At 45.1% G+C, this 24,128-nt stretch overlaps 1 protein-coding gene across 39 annotated transcripts in view; it reads right to left on the reverse strand.

Annotated features, from left to right (window-relative positions):
• Positions 1 to 24,128, reverse strand: part of KCNMA1 (potassium calcium-activated channel subfamily M alpha 1) — a 713,000-nt gene that overhangs the window by 225,251 nt on the left and 463,621 nt on the right. For all 39 annotated transcript variants that reach the window (XM_074339646.2, XM_074339645.2, XM_074339641.2 and 36 more), the window contains 4 exons: positions 23,201 to 23,276; positions 12,652 to 12,727; positions 10,327 to 10,497; positions 8,575 to 8,666 (listed from right to left, as the gene is read on the reverse strand). In XM_074339646.2, the coding sequence (XP_074195747.1) occupies positions 8,575 to 8,666; positions 10,327 to 10,497; positions 12,652 to 12,727; positions 23,201 to 23,276 (415 nt within the window). The remainder of the gene's footprint in view (positions 1 to 8,574; positions 8,667 to 10,326; positions 10,498 to 12,651; positions 12,728 to 23,200; positions 23,277 to 24,128) is intronic.

The following is a 24,128-nucleotide window of genomic DNA, read 5'->3' on the forward strand; positions in this document are numbered from 1 at the left end:
ATTATCAAATGCTTGCAGCCTTCATGTTTGCTTTATACCTTCATGATTTTATTGAATAAAATTCCTGCCAAAAGAGCATTTCACTGGGATCGTGCTCCTATATCATCAAGCTTCTGTTTGGCTGGCTTCTTAGATGATTCTGATTGGCAAAAAATCTCAGGTACCTTCCAGGACAGCAAAAATCACACTTTCTTGTTTATCCTTTTAACCACGGCACCTAGCACAATTCCTGGAACATGGCAGGGGCTCAAATAATTGTTATTGAGTAAATATGTTGAATGGAAGCCTCCCTAAATCTGTTCTATAGACTAGCTGACATTTGCCTTTGATGTCAGTGGCTAAGGTCATAAAACCTCTCACAGAGATGGGCACACTTGTTATCTCTGAACTGCCCCATGTCCCCTTACCGAAAAGGTTTAGGGAGAGGAGATGAGATTGCCTTTACTGACAACTGGCACGCACATTTGGAGCAGTCCTTGTGGTTCCAGGGGTGGGGGCCATTGTTATGCAACACCAGTACTACATGTGGAGGCTGGAGCCTGGAGACCCACAGAATCAGGTTTCCATGAGTTTCACGGAGCATTAACCCCTATTGATTTTTAATAAAAAGAGACACGGGACTTGGTCAGTTAGAAAGCTTCCTGGTTTATTTTCGGTGTATGATGGCAGCATCTGTGGGATGAACCCCAAGTCTACTAGGAACCACTTTGCACAGCTCTGCAAAGACTTCTACCAGAACGACTGACACAGCTGGAAGACAGAGAACATGGCGCAACTTAATCTTGGATGGTTGTGCTTATTCTTTAGATTCAAAATCTCCCCATCAAGCATTCCTCCAATCACATGTGAGCCTGAGCAGAAAGACTCTTCAGGGATTATAATTATGAAAGTCATATTCAGAATTTTCTTTCTTTTTTTTTTTTTTTTTTTTGTGGAAGAAAGAATATTTGAGAGCAAAAGTCTAGGCTTCAATACGACTTTTTGTTTTTTTAGGCATGCAGTTTCATCTCCCACCTACATTTCTATTCTTGTTTTCAGAACAATAGCTGGAACATTTTGATAAATGTGTGGAAGGGAAGAGAGACAGCAGGAAAGTGGGGGGGGGGGGCCAGGGCGCAGAGGGGGGAGTTTTCATTCCATTAGTATTATCAGGAAATTGATTTAATATGCATCCAAGTCTCTTTAAATAGAGCTTCAAGTTTGAAAGGGACTGAAGATGTGGCTTATAAGAATCCAAAGCAGATGCAAAGAAAGAACTGCCCACATCCACACCCACCAAGACTCCTCTCATCGGAAAGGAATACTTGGCATATTACATTATACTATACAGCATCTAATTGACACTTGCTTTTGGTATCTGCCCCTTGGTACTGAATTTCAGAAGTAGTCAAGGGGTCATTGTTCCAAAGTATTAGGGCAATCTCATTTTTTTTCCTCCCCAAAAAGTTTAATGCTAATCAAAGCAGAATGCCTAATCAGTCCAAGATGGCCTGTCAGCTTGAATTATCTGTTTGTCTTCCTATTTACTGTATCTGTCTGTCTACAGTTCTTCATATCTTTGTGAAGATCAGTTATTGGGGCCTGTGTTTCCTTCTGACTTGAATGGCTACCAGATGATCCTTCCTGGTGATATGTTGATGATTTGCTAATTTATGGTTTTTAAAATCTAGGAATCTGAAGACATTGCTGGGGATTTCGGGTTGGGGCTCATGTGCGCCCTACAGGGAGAGGGCTGAACGGCTTGCTTGTCAAAGGATGGAAGTTTGTGTCAAATGCAAAGCTTCAGTCACATTTCAACCAGGGCGATGTCTGTGAAACAGAAATCATAAGTGACATCTCCTAGGGAACATCCCTCACAGGAGCAGTCCCCCTGTGCAGACCATGGGGGAGCGAGAGTGAGTGTAGCCCACGCTCCATGAAGATGGAAAAGGAAAGGAGGCCCGTGGTGCTCAGCCCAAGACAGCAGCACATGAAGCAACCCACACCCTCTTCCCAAGCAGTAGGATTAGTTTTGTTACAGGAAGCCGGTCACCTCTAGGCACCAAGGGCGGTGGGGGGGGCTTTAAATAAGCTCTGAATCGGAACTCCGTCACTCACTTTGGTGGTCAAGTAATACGTAACCTGTAGCTCAAGAGAGATGTGGCATACTTGTAGATTTTTACAGGTGTGTAGAAATACATCTTTCCCCAGTACCTGGCGTGTAGCAAGCACTCAGCAAACATACGTAGAATGAATGAGATGAAGGCAGAACTCATGTGTGCTCTCGTTTAGCTGGGGGTGGACTATAGGAGCTTAATTGAGTCTTTGTAAAGAAATAATCCCAGTTCTGCCACAGGAGACCATTTAAAATTCCAATTCTTAAAAAAAAAAAAAAAAAAAATGAAGGCCTAGAACCACAGCGGGTAAAACCTGAGTTTGGTGGAGGAAGTGGAATGGAATTTCATCTTGCTACAACACAGCCAGGCAGCACGGACTAGAAAGTGGTCTCAGAAAGGAACGGAGGATGCGGTAGGAGATGAAGAACCTATTTGAGAGCAGAGGAAAGATGTCGCGCCAAATAAGGACCCAGTAATCAGGAACCAGGGAAGGTATGTGGGATGCCCTCTCTTGGTGGGTCAGCAGAAGAGCATTATTCAGACAAACGAGAGCCTGAGAGAGAAAGATTTTAAGACTCAGTCCCACGGAGATAGAAACAAAGACCAATGGTGGCAAGAGGAGTTCATGAAATATGAATTTTAAAACCTAGGGTGTTATGTTAGCGACTCTCAACCTAGGGGGTAACAAAAGCTGGGTTAAATAGTCAATGAGCAGACTGTAACATCCCCTCTCCAAGGTATTACCTCCCTGGACCACTTTATGAAAGGTAAATAATCTCTGTTTTGCTCTATAACAGAATTTCAGCCTTTGGTTCGTCTCCATCTTGCCGCATGCATTAGAATTTGTATCCGGTATCTTCTCCCGTCATACCCTTGCCCATTGCCTGTAACCTGCTGGAGCCTGGCGCCTCCACAAGGACAGGGTCCATGGGTGGCTTCTCACCACCGAATCCCTGGCACCCAACACAGGCCAGCACTGTGACCGGCACAGGGGGACCCCGTGAATCTCTGCGGCTGAACGAGTGAACCAGTGGAGATAACAGCAGGGGATAGTGAAGCAGATAACTGTGCACTAGCAGGTCTTACTTCTCGACATTTTGTTCCAAATTATTGAATACTCTTTAAGATGCAAGCATTTATGTGAAAGAACATAAGAAAGCACTCTCTTCTCATTTTGAAATGGAAAAGCATGATTCTGCCCACCTCTGGCATTAGGGATCCTTCTTGCAACCCTGAGGGCACATCTGAGGCTGAAGGCAAACTCCCTCCAGGAAGACACAGCTGTCTGAGGGTTAATATTCTCACTCAAAGCTCTGAAATAAACCCAGAAATTGTACCTCGCAGAAGACATTCCAAGAGGGGTTCCTGCTACTATAATTCTTACTGGTAGTTAAGAAACCACCACCAGAGATGTGCTTTAAGCTCTGCTGCAGACCAACCAAAGAACTGAAGGGAAGAGGTCGATATGTCTGCCAGGGCAGCAAAAGCCGCCCAGGAAGGAGTCCACGTCGGGCAGAGCACTACAATTCACACGGCTGGTCAACTAGGAAATGAATTCCTCAGAAAAGATGGTGCCAGGAAGGGGTTGAAATGTTGAAACCCACAAATAAGGCACAAATCTCATTTTGGTCAATGGTCCATCTGTCCATCCTTGAGAGCCTATCATTGTTGGAATTGTTGCAGAGGTACATACATTTCTCATTATACCAAATGAGAAAAATTAAGGAAGAAATGGTTTTGTCCCCTCTCCACTTTTTTGTCCTTGACCCTGGGGCCAGGATCCTTAGAGGCAATACATGAGCAGAAGGAGACAGGCCGAAAGTGATACTCATGCATTTCTCTTTCTCTCCCTCACATTCAGTGTTCTGGCCCCACTTAAGGGTAGAGGTGGAGAAAAACACACAATAGGATCACTGAGTTCGAAGCAGAAAGGGGTCTCAATAAATGATCTAGAGAAGCAACATGGCCCAGTGAAGTAGACTGCCCCAGGGGTTCAAATTGCAGATCTACCCTTTATTACCTGTGTGATGTCAAGCAAGTCACTTAACCTCTCTGTTCCTCAGTTTCCTCACCCACTGCAGATGGAGATGAGGATAATACCTGTCTCACAGGGTGTCTGTGAGGACTAAGGAATATCCAAGTGTTTTTAGTGATTATTACTGTCATAGGGGCAGTCCTAAGGCTTTGTGCTGTATGGATTCACATTCTCACTTCTAGAAGTATGTGGCACTGTCTATATAATCCAAAAAAAGCCACAGCATTTAAATTTCACAGACAGCTTTCTAGAACTGGAGTGAGAGTTGATTAGTCTGTGTGATCACTATTCCTCCAACCAGAAGGGGGACCCAGCTTTCTCATCCACCCAGGGACATTTCCTCTAAGTAAATAACGCTCACTTTTCTGTCTCCCTTTGCCTACTCTTTGTCCTCTGTTATTCATTCTTCTCTCCGTGTCTTCCCAGTATTTGGCTACCAGAAATTAGGAGAATAATCCAAACTCATCCCATTCTCCCCTGTCCCAAACACCTGGCCCGGGGCTGCCTTGGTTTCGGGTCCCAGAAGCCCAGCATGGGAAACACAAGGTCTGGATGGCTCCCCATCCAGGCCGCCTCCAGCAAGGGGGTTAGAGGTGATGGATTCCTCTCTGTGGCTGATGATTTTCCATGGCCCTTGGCCATGTGACCTCGGACCATGATCCTGTCAGTTCTCATAAACTAACCAGGAATGGGCTGAGTCCCATGCAGAGAGAAAACCTCTGGGGGAAATGGCAGGGGCTGCATGAGGAAGAAGGAAGAAGAGCAAGCTAGGATTCCCAAGGCCATGGGAGACTCAACCCTCCACTCCCCCACCCCTGAGCTGCGCTGACATTACATGAAATGAAGGAGGAAAGGCAGTGGCCTCCTGAGCTAGTCCGGGCTGCAGGGGGCTACTCTTCTGAGTAAGATTAAAGGTCTCGGCCCCAGAGGCTAATTGTCCCCAAGACGTCTCACTTGGGAAGACTGCCTGGTTTGGCCATTCATCGAACCCTTGGTTGTTGACACCCAAGTCCCTATTTTTAGGAGCCCCAGTAAGTCATAAAACAGAACAGCTGACACTCATACACGCGCAGGGCCCCAGTGCACCAGTGGGTGCCGGACGCTCTGGATGTCTTATGTGAGGTCCGGCGTGGAACACTGATGAGAACATTGGAGGGAGCCACGTAGACCCTTGATGCCGTGACGAGGGTGAAGATGGTCTGAGGACACGATGTGAAATGTTTATATCATGTCAAACACATAGATTAAAACTGCAAACGAGGTGCCAACAAAACAAAATCTTCATTCTCCAATATCCTGAAATTGGGTGTTGCATAAACAAAACCCTGGGCTTCTCTACCTAATTTTGTTTTTTTTCTTTTACTTTAAATTATCTTTGGATTTCAAAGTTGTGTGTCTCCATAGCTTTGGGTCACGGGTTACCTTGAGTTCTCTGACAAGTTAATGCATTGTTAGGGAGGTTACTTCTGAGTAAAATATGCACACATAAACAAATCCCTTAACTATGTATATGTTTTAATTACTTTCTGGGCATTCATTTGATTAAATCCTAGGGACCAGCGTATATGTATATGTGTCCGCGAGTATAGCACATATATTTATGCATACACAAAAACACGGGGCGAAGCGTGCTATTTTAAGAGTCTGAACTCTATCTTTCAACAAAGTTTAGCTGCTTTCCTTTTGCAAACGCATTTAATTTTATCTGGAAACTTTTTGACGTTAGAAATAGAACAACTGTAGTTTCTCATTATGTTTGCTGCCAGAATCCATGCTTGGTTGCTCAACTAAAGACCTTATATTGCTAATTACTACCACATGCCCACATCCCAAGCGCAAGAAAACTTATTGATTCTGACAGCCCATTCTCTCAACACTGAATTCCAAATGAAAACTCAAATTTTGGCCAAACATAACATTTCATCAATCTTGTTCTACTGACTGGAAAAACAACATCAAACAAAGGGTGCTAATGGCCCTTTATTACCGTTCCTTTCCCAAGCTTATATTTTCTGATGAAAGATCTAAGTGACCAAAGGGCTTCTTTAAACTACTTAGTAATTAGCTTTTGAACCAGGAAACAATGCGTAAAGTAAAGTGAACAGTCCCAGTGTTGATGACAGAACCTACTCTCTGTCCCCCAGGTTGTGGGGGAGGCGGACATTGGAGACCCAAAGAGAACATTAAAAGAAAAGTGTGCATTTTCATAAAGGGAGAAAGAAAAAAGAGAGAGAAAAAAAGGCTAAAAGCAGTGATAAAAGGTTATAGAGATGGAGGCAGAAAAGCTGAGGGAAGTCTGTGATCTGAAGTCATTACCACGAGGGGGCTTGAGTGGAAGTGCTGAGGCAGAACATTGGCCCAGATCAGACCAGGCTGGTGAGTGAGCTCTGGTCTGGGGGCCTCTTGTGAGTCACCCATAAACAGAAGCTACCAGCCACCAGGCCCACCCTTCATTTGACTAGGGAAATTACTTGAGGAAAACAATATTTACCTGGAATAAGAGTCAAGAAAAATTTTCAACATAGACTTCAGGGCAACTGACTTGATTGACTCCTTCGGGGCGGTGATAAGGAAACACTGGCTGGGACAGTGGGGTGGGGAGGCTGGGAAGAGAGCCCCAGCCCTCAGAATGCCTTCTGCTTTATGGCAACCTGTCCACACCTTAGAGACAAAATTGATAGAGAAGCTGTTTTCCTCTTGGCATGGAACAAAGGACCAATGGGAATCTCTAGATGTATTTGGTCTTTTGGATCCAACCAGTGGCCCAGAAATCAGAACAGCTTGGTTCTAATCTCATCCAGGGCTGTTAAGATAATAGGAAGAGGAGGGCTCCATTAGAGGGGAGGTGGAGGAACGTCCTGCCTCCACGGAAAAAAGCCAACTGGCCTCCTCTCTCCCACTGTCCTTTGTTCCTTAGAAAGAAAACTGGTGTCCTGTGGGTAGTTCGAGAAAATGAGCCTTTTTTCCCACCTCCTCATTTTCTGAAGGGAGGACTGGCACCTGAGCTCAGGGTCCACTGGAATCACCACCAGAGAAGAGGTTCACTCCATCCAACATGACTGTCAGGGAAGGAGGGGTTGGTGATAGAGGGAAATGAGACGGTACCAGTTTGATTTTCTCTTCAAAAACAAAACAGGCGACTCAAGATTTCATTGGAAAATGAATTCAACAACAACAGCAACACTAAAACCTTGTTCCATGACAGAACTTCCATGACTGGGAAGGGGCAGGTGTGGTGAAAATCCTCTGCATCTACAGTCTGGGTGGGAGTGATGGGGTGTGCACGTGTGTACAAATTCCTCGAGCTGTGTATTGTGTACATCTCACTCTATGGAAGTTAAAACAGAAACAACTCAAAAACAAACAACAACAACAAAAAATCCCAAAAGCCTCAAAAACAAACAAACAAAGCTGAGTGCCCAAGAGAAAGCTTTATAAAGAAAGTAAAGATGGTTGCTGCCAGCCCTGCCCCCCTACAACATGGGGGGATGAGGTCCTGCCATTTACGTGGGAGTAAAACTTTTGGTGGACAGTGGACCCGCATATTGATATTGATACGGATAAAGTGACCTGAGCACAAATGGAAACAGTCCCCAAGTAGAACACATTCATGCATTTGAAGCCAAACAAAAGACTGGTCAGAATCGTACGTAATGCCCTGACACACCATAAATGTGATATTTCTTGCCCCAAAGGAATTTCAACTGAGTAATGAGTCTCTTTGAGGACAAGCTCCATGCCTCCTGGCTAAAGAGAACTGGCTCCCTGGTGGCCACACTGCCTTACAGGAGGGGACGGGACTTTGATCTTGCCTTTGCTAAGACTTCCCTGCTGGCGTATGCGCCCACGTTACTGCTGCACGAAAACCCCCATAGGATGGCATCACCTTCGCCTGAGTGACCAGTGTGCTCACTAAGCCCGTCACTGTGAAGAATGAATGGGCTTGTTTTACATGTTAGAAATCAAAACAGAAAATGTGGGCCCAGGTATATATGGACCCCTTCCAGGGTAAGTCCAGTACGTCTCTTGGAAAGATGGGTGTGGAAGAAAATTGTGAATTGGGAAGAGGCCTACGTAGTTTGTCCCCCTGTGACAACCTGGGTAACCCCTGACATCACACCCCACAGCACGTGGCCCTTCCCGCACAGCAGCACTGGGTGCAGTGGGAGGGGGGCAGGATTCAGGTGCCACAGGGACCCTTGGAAGCCACTCAACCACATCTTTTCTGATGTAACTGACTTACTTTCTGCCTCCATGTTTGTTAAAAGTCCCGCCGAATTTATTCCGATTCAGGATGAGAGCAGCAATTTCGGGCACGTAGCGGGCAAACATTGCCTACATGCATGAAACAAAGAAACAAGAGCAAAAAAAAAAAAAAAAAAAAATGGCATGCAGAGAGGATTCTACCGCAGCAGAGGCAGCAAAACCTCTTGGCATACTTACTTTCTTCCACTAACCGCACTATAGGAGCCCCCGTATTTCTTGCGGTTTCCTATTAACTCTATGATTTCAGGGACGTAGCTGGCAAACATGGCCTGAGGAGAAGATAGGAGACAGAAGAGAGACTAAAAAGACAGGCCAAAGAAAGGGGGTGACCTTTTCAGAAGGGGGGATACTAAGATCTGAAAACACAAAAGGATCAGAACTGCGAAGGTATATACTAATACGCTGGATTATAAAAAATAAATAAATAAAAATGAAAGCACTAAAAGGGCAAGCTCCTGAGAATACACAGGACAAAACAAACATTACCCAACCTAGACAACTAAAAAAAAAAAAAAAAAAAAAAAAAGTCACAGTCGAGAAAAATACGAAGGAGACAGGAATAAATAAGTTGACATCTAGTTCTTCTTCCTTAAGAGAAATAAGTAAAGGGGATGCATGCTGTGGAAATTACTCTCTCTCTCTCTCTCTCTCTCTCTCTCTCTCTCTCTCTCTCTCTCACACACACACACACACACACACATTATTGCAAGAGAAGACTTTTCTTTCTAGTTAAAATTCAAAGGAGATTCAATGCCTTTATGAGTGGTTAAAGACAATAAACACCAAAAAAGAGCTTTCAAAAAATACAAACTTTTCCTTTAAAAAAATAAAATCACTAAAAAAAAGCACACGAGATACATTTAGGAAATCACATGGGAAGAAAGGATAGCGAGGAGAAACACAAATCTGCCATGTTTTGTCCAACAAACATTGTGCTTGTGGCTGGATAAGTGTGTCTTGTTACCTACAGAGACTTCGCAGATGCTATGGAAGCACTTGCGCTAATGTACACATGCACATGTACATTTATATACATTTTTGTAAATGTATATATCATATGCATACAAAACAGAGAGATGTGTATGCATAATGTAAATGCGTGTGCAGTGTACATATGTGAAGGCTGTGTGTGAAGCAGGATTTTACTCACTTACGTCATACACAGCAAACATCTAAACTTAAAGTGAGCTACTTTGAAAGACAAAATGCAGCAACTGCCAACTTATGGCCAGACGTCCCGCTTGAAAATGACATCATCACCAACCGTTAGCATCTGCCTAGACCAGGAAAGCAAATAGCGAAACTTTCTGACTTACAAAGGGGGAGGAAAACTATCCCAGGTGTCACACAGAATGGAGTCAGTTGGCTATTTATAAAACCAACACACAGCTCGTGTGGTGATGACCACCTGGGCCGAGGCCAGTGGGCTCTCCATCCTCTGATGTGGGGACCCTACTCTTTAGGGCAAGCCCCAGCCACAGTGTTTGTTGGAAGTTTGGGGAGGACCACGAAGGGGTGGGGGAGCTCTTGAAACCGCAAACTGTCTACAGAGTATCGACAGCATCTCCCAAGGTCAGGTAACAGCGACTATCCTTGAAGACTATCAGATGCTGAATTACATTACCAAGGGACAGACGCTGTCACTTAATAAGTGAGCATCACTTTCTAAAAACAGGTTAGCTCCTGGCTAAACGGCTGTCCCTGACAAGGGCAGTGTGCCTGGGTCTCTGGGAAACAAGTGTGATACACCAAAGAAATATGCAGAAAAGTCACCTTGGAGCTTGCATTTCACTTAGCCTGACTGTAATACGAAGGCCACCGCGTGCTTCTAATGCAGAAACACGCTATCAAAATACAAAGCTTGAAGGAAATGGATAATGGAAAATATTAATGACCATAAAAATCGACATTGTAATAAAGAGTGTTTACCAGTCCCCCGAGGATGAAGAAGACCATGAAGAGACGCCCCAGCGTGGTTTTTGCATAAACATCCCCATAGCCAACAGTGGACATGGTGACCATGAGTAAATAGACACATTCCCAGTACGTCAGAGCCTGGTTGTTTTGGAAATTTTCCCACGGGTCCCCTGAATTCTCCACCTAAAGCAAGGGGACAGGGAAGAAAAGGAAAACGTTATACTATACATAAAATAAACCCAGAACACAAAACATCCAGCAGATGATTCCAGAGGTGCAGCCGCCCGAGTACGAGGTGTGTGCTGCCCTGGGCTGAGTTCTGTACGTGATGGCTGAGCAGGTAACAGAGAAAGTAGAATGGTAGTTACTTAATCATGCCTTCTTAGCTGGCTGGGGCAGAGAGGGAGGGGAATGGAAGTAAATACCCCCAGTCCATTTTCCTTCTTATTGTTAAAGATCTGGAGCCAGCTGAATTTTAGGGCATGGCTTTGGCCACATTTTGTGGCATTCCCTTCAAGGGAAGAGCCAGAGGGCCCTGCTCTGACCTTTCTCTGTGAGTTCCTGCTGAGTGTCAGAAGGCCCAATCCATGTGGTCCCCAAGAAATTCTAGACCCTTCCACAGAGGGCCTCCACCTGTCATCATTTGACCAAGGAGATGCCTGGTAGGCCTCCCTCCTTCAGATCTCATGCCGGACCCCAAACAGCATTTCCTAGAGCCTGACTCTGTCTCCCTGATTTGCAGAACGTCACCAGTGGCTCTACCCTGCAAACTGCAGGAATTTCCCTGGAAGCACAGCAGTCAGCTCACGAGAATAATTTGCTGTCACATAACCTTTTAGATGGAGGGCTAGCAAACTTTTTCTGTAAAGGGTCAGCTAGTAAATATTTTCAGCTTTGCAGGCCGTAGTTTCTGATCTCTGTAGGGACAATTCAACTCTGTACTTGTAGGTGAAATCAGCCAGAGGCAATCCTTAAACTAAGGAGGCACGGTCAGATTTGCAGACCTTTGGCCCCAGGCTGTAGTTTACCCATCTCTGCCTTAAATGTGACAACACACTTTCAGGCTTCCCATCATATTGGATCTGTCAACAAAGCTGTGGGGCAGGCAATAGAGATACTTTAGATACTCTCAGAAGAGAGACAGAGGTGGGGGCTGGGGCTCCAGGTCTATCCCAGATCCCACCCTATAAAACGCTGGACACCAATGCTGTGATCTGTCAGCACAACCAGTACTGGGGGCAGGTACCAGGCCTCCAACTCTGCCTCTGCAGAAAGTTTGCTAGGCCTGGCCTCTTTCACACATCAGCACTTGTCCTCAAGGTGCCATTTTCATAGAGTTTTCCTGGGGAAGCGGAAGGGACTTCACACAGTAGTAAGGTGAGGTCACCGGCTTACTGAAAACAACTAACCCCTCCATATCTGTGACTTCGGCATCTAGCAGAGTTGAGGTTATCTAAGGCTTGTTTCAGCCAAGAATCCAATCCCATCAGCATGAAGAGGTGGGGTAGGGTGGGGAACCATCAGATCTAGTGACTGAATGGGAGCCGGGGCTTCTATCTGGGCTGGGCTCCTTTGGATAACTACATAGGTCCATATATGCCAATGAGAGGTAATCAAATGTGTTCTTCCCCCCCTTATGCACATAGAGGCTCACCAAGGGAGGGGCATCTTTACTCAAAGCTTCACGGTTAAATGAGGCACCCCCCAGTTGTAACAGTTTGTGTTTGTATGAAACACGTTTTCTATAATAGTTGTGTCCCCCAAAAGCAAGAAAAGAGGCTGCCTTGGGGAGGTGAGAACAGCTTGACTTCATAATATAAGGCTTTCAAAGAATCATTAATATAAAAGAATTAACATTTTTGAGATATAAAATAACTTGACAAGTCATCAGGCAAGAAATCAAAGGTAACTTTTTGTAAGGGGGAAGTGGAGAGAAACCGAGAGTTCTGAATTTGTTGTTGAGAAAGAGATGTGGGTCAAACTTCCAACTTTGTCCCCAAGACGTTTCTGGCGTTTGCTGAGGAAGCACTGCCATCTTGTGGCTTACTGGGGTTATTACAGACAGAGTCAAAATGTTCCAAAGCCTCCACTGCAATCAATACGCATGAGCTGAAAAACGCAGAATCACAGTGCAAATGAACATTATTCACCATGGGGAACCAGTTTGGGGTAAAAGGGTGGGAAAGCCAGACAATCGTGCAGTTGCTTCTCCTTCTCCTACATTCTTCAGCTGGGCTGAAGTTTCTCAACAGTGAGAAACACTTCAGGTAATAAAATGACTCAGAGAGGGGCTTGCTCCAGGAAAGCCAGAGCGGAATCATCTTCAAGGATACTTACCAAATGGATGAACCCGGCTGCTGTTAGCCATGTGCTGATAAATATGGATAGCAGATTCACCAGCTTGATGGAATTACTGTGCACAAGGGACAAAAAGCAAAATCCCAACGTTACAAAAGAAGTCCCTGCTGGGGCCACCTTCCCCAACATAGTGTCCCTTTAGGTGACAGGCAGCCCACCTGTAACTCCCCAATGTCTTCTCACTCAGAAAGGAATGCCCGGAAGGTGGTATAAGTAGGCCAGGCCGGAGCCTATAGGAAGATTATATCGGGGCCACTGAAAGTGGTCCCTAAAGTAACCCCTCCGATTGTGTTTAAGGTTTTTCGTGTGTGTGTGTGTGTGTGTGTGTGTGTGTGTGTGTGTGTGTTAATTAACTTTTACTTTGAAAATCTGTAAATCTACAGAAAGTTTGAAAGAACAGTGTAATGACACTTGTATGCCCTTCACCGAGATCGGCCAATTCACATGTTGTCACATCATTTGCTTTATCTCTATCCTTTTTCTTTTCTTGTTCTAGTCTTTTGCTTGTTTGTTTGTTTGGCTGAACCACTTACAAATATATTGTAGCTATCGCGACACAACCCCCAAAATACATCAGCGTTCGACGCCTAAGAAGGCCGTTGGGCATCACAATCATAATAGGATTGTCACGCCTGAGAAAGTTGTGAATTCAGTAACATCATCTAATCTGCACTCATTTAAGTTTCTCCAGTTACCCTGAAATTATGTTTACTGAGGTTTCATTTCTCACCCTGACCTGTGAACTAACCAAGGTTCATGCATTGCATTTGGTTATGGTATTGCTTTAATCCAGGGGCCAGGAAGTTTTCTGTAAATGGACAGCTAGTAAATATTTTAGGCTTGTAACAGTTTCGGTTACAACTACTCAATGCTACCACAGTCGCATAAAACAGTCAGACAATACGTAAAGGAGTGGGTGTGGCTGTGTGCCAATAAAACTTTATTTACAAAACAGGCAGTGGGCTGGATTAACCTGTGGGCTATACAGTTTGCCAATCCTGCTTTATTCTCCTTTAGTTTACAATCTACCCCCTTTTTAGTTTGTTTTTAATAACATTTAATTTTCTGTGTGCCCAGGTCAGCTGTCTTACAGATTGTCCTATATTCTGGGTTTGTCAGATTGTTCCCCCATGATTAGATCCTGTTTCTGTTCGTCTGTCTGCCTGAATAATGTCACATGAGGAAATCCCAACTCAGTTACACTAGGTCCAGTCACTTGGTCACAGTGTGAACACCAGATCTCCCAACAGAAAGGCACCCATTTCCCTGTGTAATTAATTTGCTATCTGTGCAGTGAGACTCCAGATGACATGCATCTCCTGCTCCCCGACACCCCTACACCTAATCACATCGGCCTCCACCAGTGTGCCTTGAGTGGACCCACTGGAACTCACTAAATGTAGGCTCCCTGATGGCAGGGGCCTTGTCTATCTGGATCCTGGGAACAGCGAGTCCCTGGCGCATAGTAGGGCCTCTATGAATATGTGCTGAGTGAAGGGGCTCTTCCTCTGCAATCTTCCCAGGAGACTTCACCCTGCTCACTCCTGAATGCTATTGTCAGCAGCTCACGTCTTTGTCCTTTGCTCCCTTTTGACTAAAGTGCTTTATCCAAACTCTCTCCTTCCATCTTCGACAGACTCTGAATTCCAGGCTCTCCTATCACTGTTCTTCTACATAAACTCTTGAAGTTTCACCACAGCCAAACCTACTTACTAGGTCTTTGTTTGTGCCTTACTCAGTTGAAAAGCCCTTCCCCTCCCTCTGAATCTTTCCTCTCTTCAAAGCCTGATTCAATCCCCACCTCCCCCGGCTCTTACCTTCAGCCTCTCATTGGTAATTGATCCCACTGTTTGAAGGCATATTTTATAATGTTGTTTTAGATTGCCGTTTGACTCTTATGTTCCTAACTGCATCTTGCAGAAAAAACTCTCCTTTCTACCTCTTTCAGCCCCGCCAGAGTGGCCTCACACCATCCCCAGGGTGGTTCAGCCCATCGTTCCCGATCGGTTGATCTCTGCCTCCTCCTACCACTCTCTCAAGGGGAACCAATGATTCCAATTCCAAGAGTTTAAGATCATAGTGATAGTAATGGCTAATACTTTTATTACACGTACCGCCATGCTAAGGGCTCACGTAGCTTAACTCCTCTAGTCTTCGTAACGACTCTATGAGGTCATCCAGAGGTTAAGAAACGGACCCAGGTTCATACAGAAAGCAGCAGAGTTGAAATCTGAACCCAAGCCGTTTGGCCCCAGAGCCTGTCCTCTTGGCCACTACACTGGAGAACAGCAGTCACAGGCTGGAGTCCATCAGAAAGTCTTCCTTGATTGCTGAAGCAAAGCTGTGCGCCCACCCCGCCACACCCCCCCCTGTGCACAGGATATGAGACAGGTCAGAGCGTCCTGCCCACGGAGAAGAGAGCCTATCTGGACATACTGATTTAACCTCCTGACTTGCCACAGAAAAGAATGGAAAGAAAAAATGCTGTGACTGCGTCTCTACAGGGCCACCACCTGGATAACATGGGAGGGGGCTGCGGTGGGTGGGGGCCGGGCTTGAAGGAGGGGCCGTGCAGCGGAAGCCACGGTCAAGGTTCCAGGACAGGCCTGATGCCAGAGCCCAGCTTTCTTCCCCGCCCCACCAATCTTTACCCTTTTATGTAACTAAGCAGAGGAACCCATGGTCTTTTCCAGAGTTGGTTCTGACTGTTCAGGGAAAGAATACACAGATATTTTCCATTTTGTGGGTGAGACGGATCTTTTGAAATGTGTGCAACAACTTCCTTCAGGTTCAAAAGCAGACTAGAAAAATAACAAAGATGCCCGTTCTGCCTTTCTTGGCCATTTCTAGCATTGCCAGAGTAGAATAATGGCCTAGAATCATTGCCAATATTTACTGAGCACTTATTATGTGCTAGGCACTGTGTTCAGTTCCTCGTTCTCTTCAGATTTTAACCCTTTACGTTTGACACCGGCACTATCATTTTTCCCACTAACCAAATAAGAAGGTTGACGCTTAGTGAGCTTAAGCAGCTTGCCTGAGGAAACATGGTTGGGAAATGGTGGGGTCAATTTTCAAATCCAGGACTGTCTGACCCAAAGCTTGCTGACCTAAATAATTTGGAGAGGCAGTACAGAGAAGCCTGCATGGACCTCTGTTTCTATGACTCTTTGGTTTGCCCTACATCTCTTCCTCCTGTGGACGGGTGGCGTGTCAATCAAAGGCCCCGCCTGAGGGACCTGAGCCAGGATGGCCAACGGAGGAACTCCTAGCTGTAAAAGTCTATGAGGCAGGGCCTATCAGAGGCATTTCTCAAAAACTGCATAGAAAACAGAGACTTTTTCTTCTTCTGAGATTTGGGTATAAAAATAAGCCTGGAGCTCTACAGGACCATCTGCCTTGCAGAAAGCCTGTCTGAGAACGAAACCCAAAAGAGATGGAAAGAAAGGCAGAATCCTGATGAGAGAATCTGACCCCCTAAATCAGACATGCCTCATTCCCTCTTGGACCCCCAGTCAGACCAAGGCTGGATCGAAGTGGACTCTGTCACTTGCAATTAAAAGCCATCCGCCTACAGTAGAAGGGGTTACTAGCCAAAATGCTCTCAGAGAACCCAAAACTGTTCAGGTCTATAAAGTAGGTCTGGGACTGTCTCCATCTGAGGAAAGAGGGTGATTCTGTACCACTCACTATCGGACTAACCAGTGCGGTCAGTTCCGTGGCTCTGGAAGTTCTGCTGTGAATCTAGCACAGCTCTGCCAAATCCTGGCCTTCGCCCCTTTTCCCAGACACTACGATGGATCCTGCTACCCCCACTTCACCTCTAAGTCGTTTCTATAGCTGTGAATGGAGATCCCCCACTGGCCAAAATAATGTTGAAAATCCATCTAAGCTTCTCCTTAGAGCAGAGAGATACTGTAACGCTTGCCTTTCTCTTCCCTACAGCAGTTGGCCAGCCTCAGAGGCCTCCTCGCTCGCCTTCCAGTCTCCTCTCCCTGGAAAAACAGCCCCTCCTTGACCAGGGAGTGGAAGAGTAGAAATAAGGCAAACAGATCGGGGCCATACAATGACCCCCATCAGGTGAAGCAACCACCACAGCGATCGATCGATCGATCAGTGAGCTGAAGACTTTGCAGCTGCCTCACCACCATTTCCTCCTCCCAAAGGGTCTCTCAACGGGAAGCCAGAACCAAGCAGAAGCCTCCCCTGCCTCTGCCTCATCCGCTCTCTATGGCGCGCTCTAACAGTGGAGAGTGAGAAACAGACCGGGAACAGCGAGCCATCACAGGGAAGCGTGTTCATTTGCTCAGAGGATAATTAAGTGCCGAGTTGGTTCACTTACAACCTCCCAGATCCCCAGGGCCTGAACAAAGCAGTGTCCTACCAATAACCACGTGGGGCCCTCTTGAGATATTAAAAGTATTAGAGTCTCTGAGCCTCCTGGTGCCTTGGAAAAACGACCTAAGTACGGTGTTTATTAATCTCTAAATGATTGTCACAGCGATATTAATAGTGCTTAAGGGAGCTCTTGCTGTGTGTAGAACATTTAATCATTGTTGCTGAAAGAGCCCATATTCAGCACTGAAATCTGATTATTTTTACAGCATCAGCATCATTACAGATCCACAGTCTTAGGAATTTGCTTTCCAAATTAAACTCTATGACCAGGCAATCATCTAAAAGCTCCGTGCAAAAGACGCAAGATGAACTCTTGGTGCAGTTTCTCCATATTCTGATATTCGAACCACACCAGGTTGCACAGGACTCCTTGGAAGGAGGATGAGGGTGGGGGGTGGAGGGCAGAGGGGAGGTAGCAGAGACGGGGTTGTGTGCTCTGCATGGCAAAGGAGGTCACTGGAGATATTCACAGACTTCATGGCCAATCCCAGGGGTCTGAACCAAACACAAAGTGCACAACAGCTAGAATGATTGCAACTATTCAGATACTAGCCCACTTCCCATACTTTGAGAGAGGGATGGATTGTGATCTTCTCATGAGAACCTAACTCATCTAAAGAAAAATCACTGGTTTTCCGTTATCATTTCTGAGTCCCCATCTCATGAGTTCTTACTAGCCATTAAAAAATTCACACCAGTGGGTACAGTGATTCATCCAAGAGTAGGCACAGAGATCTTTCTGTTCTTGTAGATCAGAGACCTTTTCTAGGACTCTGTAGGTACTGGGAGAAAGAGCGTCTGTCTCCACAGATACAGGAGAATGACAGTCTGTTCCTTCCTGGGATTACAGCTATAAACCCAGAGCTGTTGGAGACCATCTTTGTGCTCAGTATATTTAACAAGATGTGTTTTGGTTAACAATGAAAATGTCATCTACTTTCCACAAAAAAGCACAAATTTGTTCCTGCTCTGCCTGTCCACTATCTACCTCTCTCTTTCTGGCTGAGAGTACATACAGCCAGGTGCCAATGGCCTTATTTTGTTTCATTGTTACCTTTGCTGGGCAGACGTGAAATACCCCTGAAAGTTATCTGCACTCTGCCCTGCACTCTGCCACATTGAGATGAATGGTCTGAAGCTTGAAACATGGAGTACAGCAAAATCAAGTTCTGTCAGTTTTGTCCCTTAAATACTCTAGCTCCCTCCCCCTCGGCTCCATGCGACTTGCACTGCCACAGGCCTTCCCTAACATTCCTGCCTAGACAACTGCTCCCAGACTGGTCTCGTGCTCTGTGGTCTTTGAGGCTTCAAACCCTCGTTCTACACAATTGGTGGAATGGTGCATCTTTCTACAACGCAAATCTGATCACGTTCTTCTCTTACGTAAGACCCTTCCACACCTCTCTGAGTCAAATCCATGACATTTAAGAACCTTCATGATTTGGCTGCTACCGCCAAGGCCCTTTGCAGTCTACACAGCAAGTACTCTTTTTTAAGAATTTAACGTTGGAGCCATTTCTGAGGCCATATATGTATTACGGTGATTTTAGTTCCCCAAATGTCATGCTTTTCTACATTGTTGAGATATTTACAATGAGCATATTGTACTTTAGTAATCAGAGGAAACAGTAGGGCAGTTTTCTTTTTCTTTTTTTAACTTTTATGTATTTTAAGTGTGTTTCTCCAGGACCCATCAGCTCCAAGTCAAGTAGTTGTTTCAATCTAGTTGTGGAGGGCGCAGCTCACAGTGGCCACGTGGGGATTGGATTGAATGGGCAACCTTGTTAAGAGCACAGTGCTCTAACCAACTAAGTTAACCAGCCGCCCCCAGTTTTCATTTTAAATTACTAGGCAATCCATGGTGTGTGTGTGTGTGTGTGTGTGTGTGTGTGTGTGTGTCTTCTATCCTTAAGCATTTCCTTAAATGCAATCGGCTAGGTCCCCTTTCTGGCCCTACCATGTACATACTGTCCTGTGGGAAGTTAATATAAACGGACTGAGATGCACTTCCCTAATCTGTTAATCCCTATATGAGAATTGCAGGGTGGTGGAGTGTGTGAATGCTGAGTAAGATTACTTGTTTGTTATGTTAACGATTTCATGGGATATTTTTAAATATTAAAAAGTTGCCCTTCTGCCACACTTTCTACTACCTGTTGTCTTTCCCTCACTCTTCATAGTCAGCTTTTTGCCTGCATTGGTCTTGGCTGTGGAGAAACTGGTAGGGAGTGCCAATGAGAGCACATAACCACCCTTAAAACAAAGACTTTTCTTACTTTGAGTACACGATTAAGGCCTTGGAATCCTGGCTTTCATTTGCAAGAGCAAGGCCCCGGAGAGAGAAGTGTTTTCCAACCATGCAGCCATGAGATGACCACAGAGTCAAGTCAAGGCGGGCTGACTTGAACGGCCCAGCTGACCCAGAGAATCATTAGAAATTTTTAAAAAGTGACAGTTATCTTGAGCCACTGAGTTTCAGAGGCACTTGTCACTAAACAACAAATAACAGTTACGAGACTTCTTTTTTTAATAGATATTTTTCTCCATAAAGTCTATACCACCATCGACAAATCAATCCATGATACTTATATAGCTTTTTTATTTATTTTAAATATAACCTTTAAAATTACATTGTATAACTGTTTGTTGTTGATGCATAGAATACAATTAGTATTTGTACATTGAAACTTGCTAAATCTATTATGCCTAACACTTTGTCTTTAGTTTCTCTTGGGTTTTCTCTGTAGGAAATCATTATTTACGAAAGGATTATGCTGCAATCATCAATGTGTACTAATGACAGAGTGACAGCCTTTAAACAGAGCTGCTTCCTTTGCTCTGACTATAGAATAAGTGTCTTCTCGCCTGTGAGTCAGCCTGCCAGTTTGCAGGGCAACTGAGAAACTGCTGAAAGTTCAGACAATGACACAGTCTCCCAGTGTCCCCTTCAATATGGCACTTTTAGGACACGGCGGATTTTAAGCACTACTGTTGCCTGGCAGTTTGGGGAACAGCCTTGATGCTATTCCATAACTGTGATTTGCCTCTTTCATCTATGTTTTTCTCTGTCATCCTGTTCACTCTGGTTTCCTTTTGCTGCCTCTTAATCCATTCTCTCTCTCTCTCACTCTCCCCCTGCCCCTACCCCCATTACTTCTTTCTGTATTGCTTCTTCCAGCTCTTGGCCAAGCAAGGCACCCAAAGAACAGAAAATGAAACCGCAATTTCAAATCATTACTTCAAATCATGTTTGCAATGTCCCCATCGCTCCCTAATACCACAGATGGGTGGGGATTGGCCACCAGAAAAAAACCAGACAAAATCTCCCTAAAGATTACAGGACTCCACCCACACTTCTGGAAGGTCATCAAGAAAGCAACAAGGTACAGAGGAGTCACCAGAAAACCGCTCAAAGTCTAAAGCCCGACACAAACCAAGGCTTTCATTTCTCTGTGCCTGGGGGTGCACAGAAGCAAGGAGCCAAGACTCGCCAGGCACCTGGAGAGAGAACGGGTTCAGAAAGCTGTCCTAAAGCCTCTAGAGTTCTTTCCATTCAGGGAAGTTTAGTCTGGGCCTGGAGATCTGGCCTTTGCCTACCCTCTTAACCTTGGCTTTCTTTTTTCCCACCTCCAGTCTCCAGGGGCACAGAATTACTCAGAGTTCCCCCAAGGAACATGTTCTCTCCCCTGTGTGCTTTCTGCAGCTTCTTTGATTGGAAGTCAGCCCCACCCTCTTGACATGCACATGCGCAATCTCCAGCCTCACTGGGATGACACCTAGCTTCCTACAAGGCTTACTTAACACACCTGTGCCTCAAAGAGATCCTTATCTTCCCCACATTCATGCTCAGCCCAGCATAATTACTCCCCTCAAGCCTCACTTCCCCGGGTATCCCTGTATCTCAGCCGCAGAGACGCTGGCTCTCCCTCCCCCAGTGAGCTCTCTATCCTCACCCCACCACGCTGAGGGCACAAACCGGTGCTCCACTCAGGCTTGCTGAACTGACTCAATCACCTGGTCATGACCAGAAGTGACAGGAACTGGGACAATCTAAGTTGTGGGGTTGTGATGACAAGTGCCCCATGACAATAGAAGGAGTTTCAGCGGAAAGTGGTGTTCTGGGGAAATGCTGCTTTGGGCTCAGGGTCACTGACGTCATCCCCAGCAGCTTGCCACCCCGTGACCCCTCCCTGGGAGCGCTGTCTCCCAATTTACAGAGCCCCCTCTTTCCCTAGCCAGCTGCTTCAGCTCTCTTCCCTCTGCACTGGGAGAATGAACCACCCGTAAATGTAGACATGTCAGGTGGATCGCTCACCAGGGTTGCTTGTGCTATTTCCTGCAGCCAATGGAAAGGAGTCTTTTCCAAGGAATGGGAAATGTGTGGGTCTCTTGATAAAAGTCCAGAAAGAGATATTTTATTCGGATGACTCATTCTTTTCCCAAAGCTAGAAAGGAGCTACGTGGAATACAAGGAAGGTGAGAGCACAGTTCTTTCCACGTTATTTCTCTGAGTGATGGCACCTTCTTAAAATGCTGGTGTCGGAGAATTAAAATCCCCTGAATTTCTGAGACAAACATAAAACAGGGAGAGAGGGGCACTCCTCCACGTCAGAGCTGTGGATGTCTCCACATAACACTGTCCCACTAGGAAAAAAACGAGTGTCCCTAAATACAACCCCTGCAATCAGCCCTGGGTACCTACTGATTCTGCCCTAAAAGTACAGCCTGTAGAGCACACATGATATAGGAAAACACTTAAGACTGCTCACTTTGTTGATCATTTTAATTTCAAGAGTCCTAAGAGTCCATTATATAGAGGAGCCATAAAAAGGTAGGTATCAAGGTTACTGTGAGTCAGAGGAGTTATGGAGGTGAACCATATTCACTCTGTATCAATACTATTACATACTATGAAATAGAGGACTGATAAATTCTGACCCCACGATAATGAACATGTAGACTGGTGGGGGCATCCTATAAAGGATTTCTATTGCATTAGATGCTCCCTTCCTCTTTACCTTGGCTAACAGGACGTGAATTTACTTCACATTCACATAGATACATAGTTAGGGAGGGGAAACCAATTTAACTTAAAACAAATAAAAATAAACAGAAAGTACTAAGACACAAAGAGGAAAGCTAATAATAGCCTGTCACATTTGCTGGATGTGACAGATTTGGGAAGCTGAGTCCCAGCCTCAGTTATTGGGAAAACAGAGCGGAATCCATGGCCCCCAAAATGCAGATGTGTTCATGACAAATCACAAAACAGAGGTGCCCTGTTTTTAATCATTTATCAAACGCGTTAAGAAGAAGTGGAACGTTAGCAGTGAGTGTCTTAAACTGTAATTTCCTAAAAGAGAAATTCATGACCTGTTCTTATTCTCCATTAGAGTACGTCTAACTTCTTTTATTAGTTTATTCATCAAGACAGCCCTGGGTTCAGGCCAGCTCTGCAAACCCACAGGTCATCAGGAAAGGGATCTCTGGGGGCTGTTTCCTCCTGGTCCAGCAGTGTTTTCCAGATCATAACACGGTGAACAGAAATAGTCACGGAGCATTCGGCAGGAGGTTTTTAGGTATTCCCCAAAAGGCAATTTACAGAGCAAACCCCAGGGGCTACACTGGCTATAAAATGAACATCTAAAATGTACTTTGAAATAAAATGATTTTCTGTTTGCCGTACGAGGTTTGTGATTGCCTCTCAAAAAGCATTGCTTCTATTGCTTTTACGGCCAGGTTCAATTTCTTATTTAGTGATGTAATAAAGGGGCGATTTAGAACTGGGAGCAAGGACGTTCAAATCAATGAGCAGATGTATCCCTCATCCGCTGTGCACTCGCCCCATGACGCTGTGGCTGATTTCCTGATTTCCAGGCAACCCCACACAGTCCCCCAGTCTGGGGACGCAGGCACAGCTGTTTCTCTGTCTCTACCACAGCGTCCCAAGCCCTGCTGAAAAGAGCGACCCAAACCCTACCCTGGGCTTTCTCTGGATCTCTGGGTTACATCGCTCATTCTGTGAATAACAGACTTTAACTTTATTGTGATGAAAGCAAAACACACCTTATATTCACCATGTGGTACTGGGGATAGTAATGAGGAGAAAACAGGAGAAAGAACATCTTACCTTGTTTTAAGGATATTCAGAAACTGCAAAATTTCTGAAAACTGGATCAGTCTGAGAGCTCTTAAAAATCTCAAACCTGGAAAGAGAAATGAAACAGAGATGCATTATTTTCAGTGTGTGGTTTTAATGTTCACACTCTGCTGTGGGATTTACAGCTGACATGGCAGAAGGGGGCTGAAGTTCTTGCAGAAGATGAAACCATCGGTACCTTGGACATAGTCCTTCATTCCGATTCTTGACTGGTTTAATCTTGGCTGGTAAACGGACTTGCTCATCAAAGGGGCCTGTTCCGAGCCGCAGTGGAGGAAGGCCTGATGGGGAGAGCCCACTTCAATAATGAGGGTTCTCATACATCTGCCTCTGATGTAAAGCACTGTTTCTAAGTTACCTAACTGTCCGAGAGGATTTTGTCTCTGAAAATTACTGGGAATAGCTCAGGGTAACCCTTATGGTAAGAGCACATTAGGAACAAATCAGATGACCTTATGTCTTTGATGGATTTTTTAAAACCTTTATCTTTAGTCCCAATGAAATGGAATAGTGTAGCTCACAGAGCTATCTGTTTGCTAAGATTACACACCTCATTACTTCAGGATTCAAAACTTATACAATTCCACTTTTACTAAGTGTCAAGATGTTTCTTTTCTAAATCAGCAACCTCTTAAATGGAAAAGAGCCAGTGTTTCTAGTTTCTAAGGGACTTGGGGGAGGAGGGATAGACCCAATCAAGGATTAAAGGAAATTCAAGCTATTATTGTGTTTTAATAGCCAAGAGTAAGTGTGTGTGTGTGTGTGTGTGTGTGTGTGTGTGTGTGTAAAACATTATGAGTCACTCATGAGGTTTTAAGACTTGGCTGTCAGGCAAGAGACTTGCTTTCAAAATACTGATTATCACACTTCGAGACGCTCTCAGTATACCATTCTCCCA

This window comes from Rhinolophus sinicus, chromosome 15 (genome assembly GCF_057876585.1).
Source record: "Rhinolophus sinicus isolate RSI-liver-muscle chromosome 15, RSI-T2T, whole genome shotgun sequence".
Taxonomy (NCBI): Eukaryota; Metazoa; Chordata; class Mammalia; order Chiroptera; family Rhinolophidae; genus Rhinolophus; species Rhinolophus sinicus.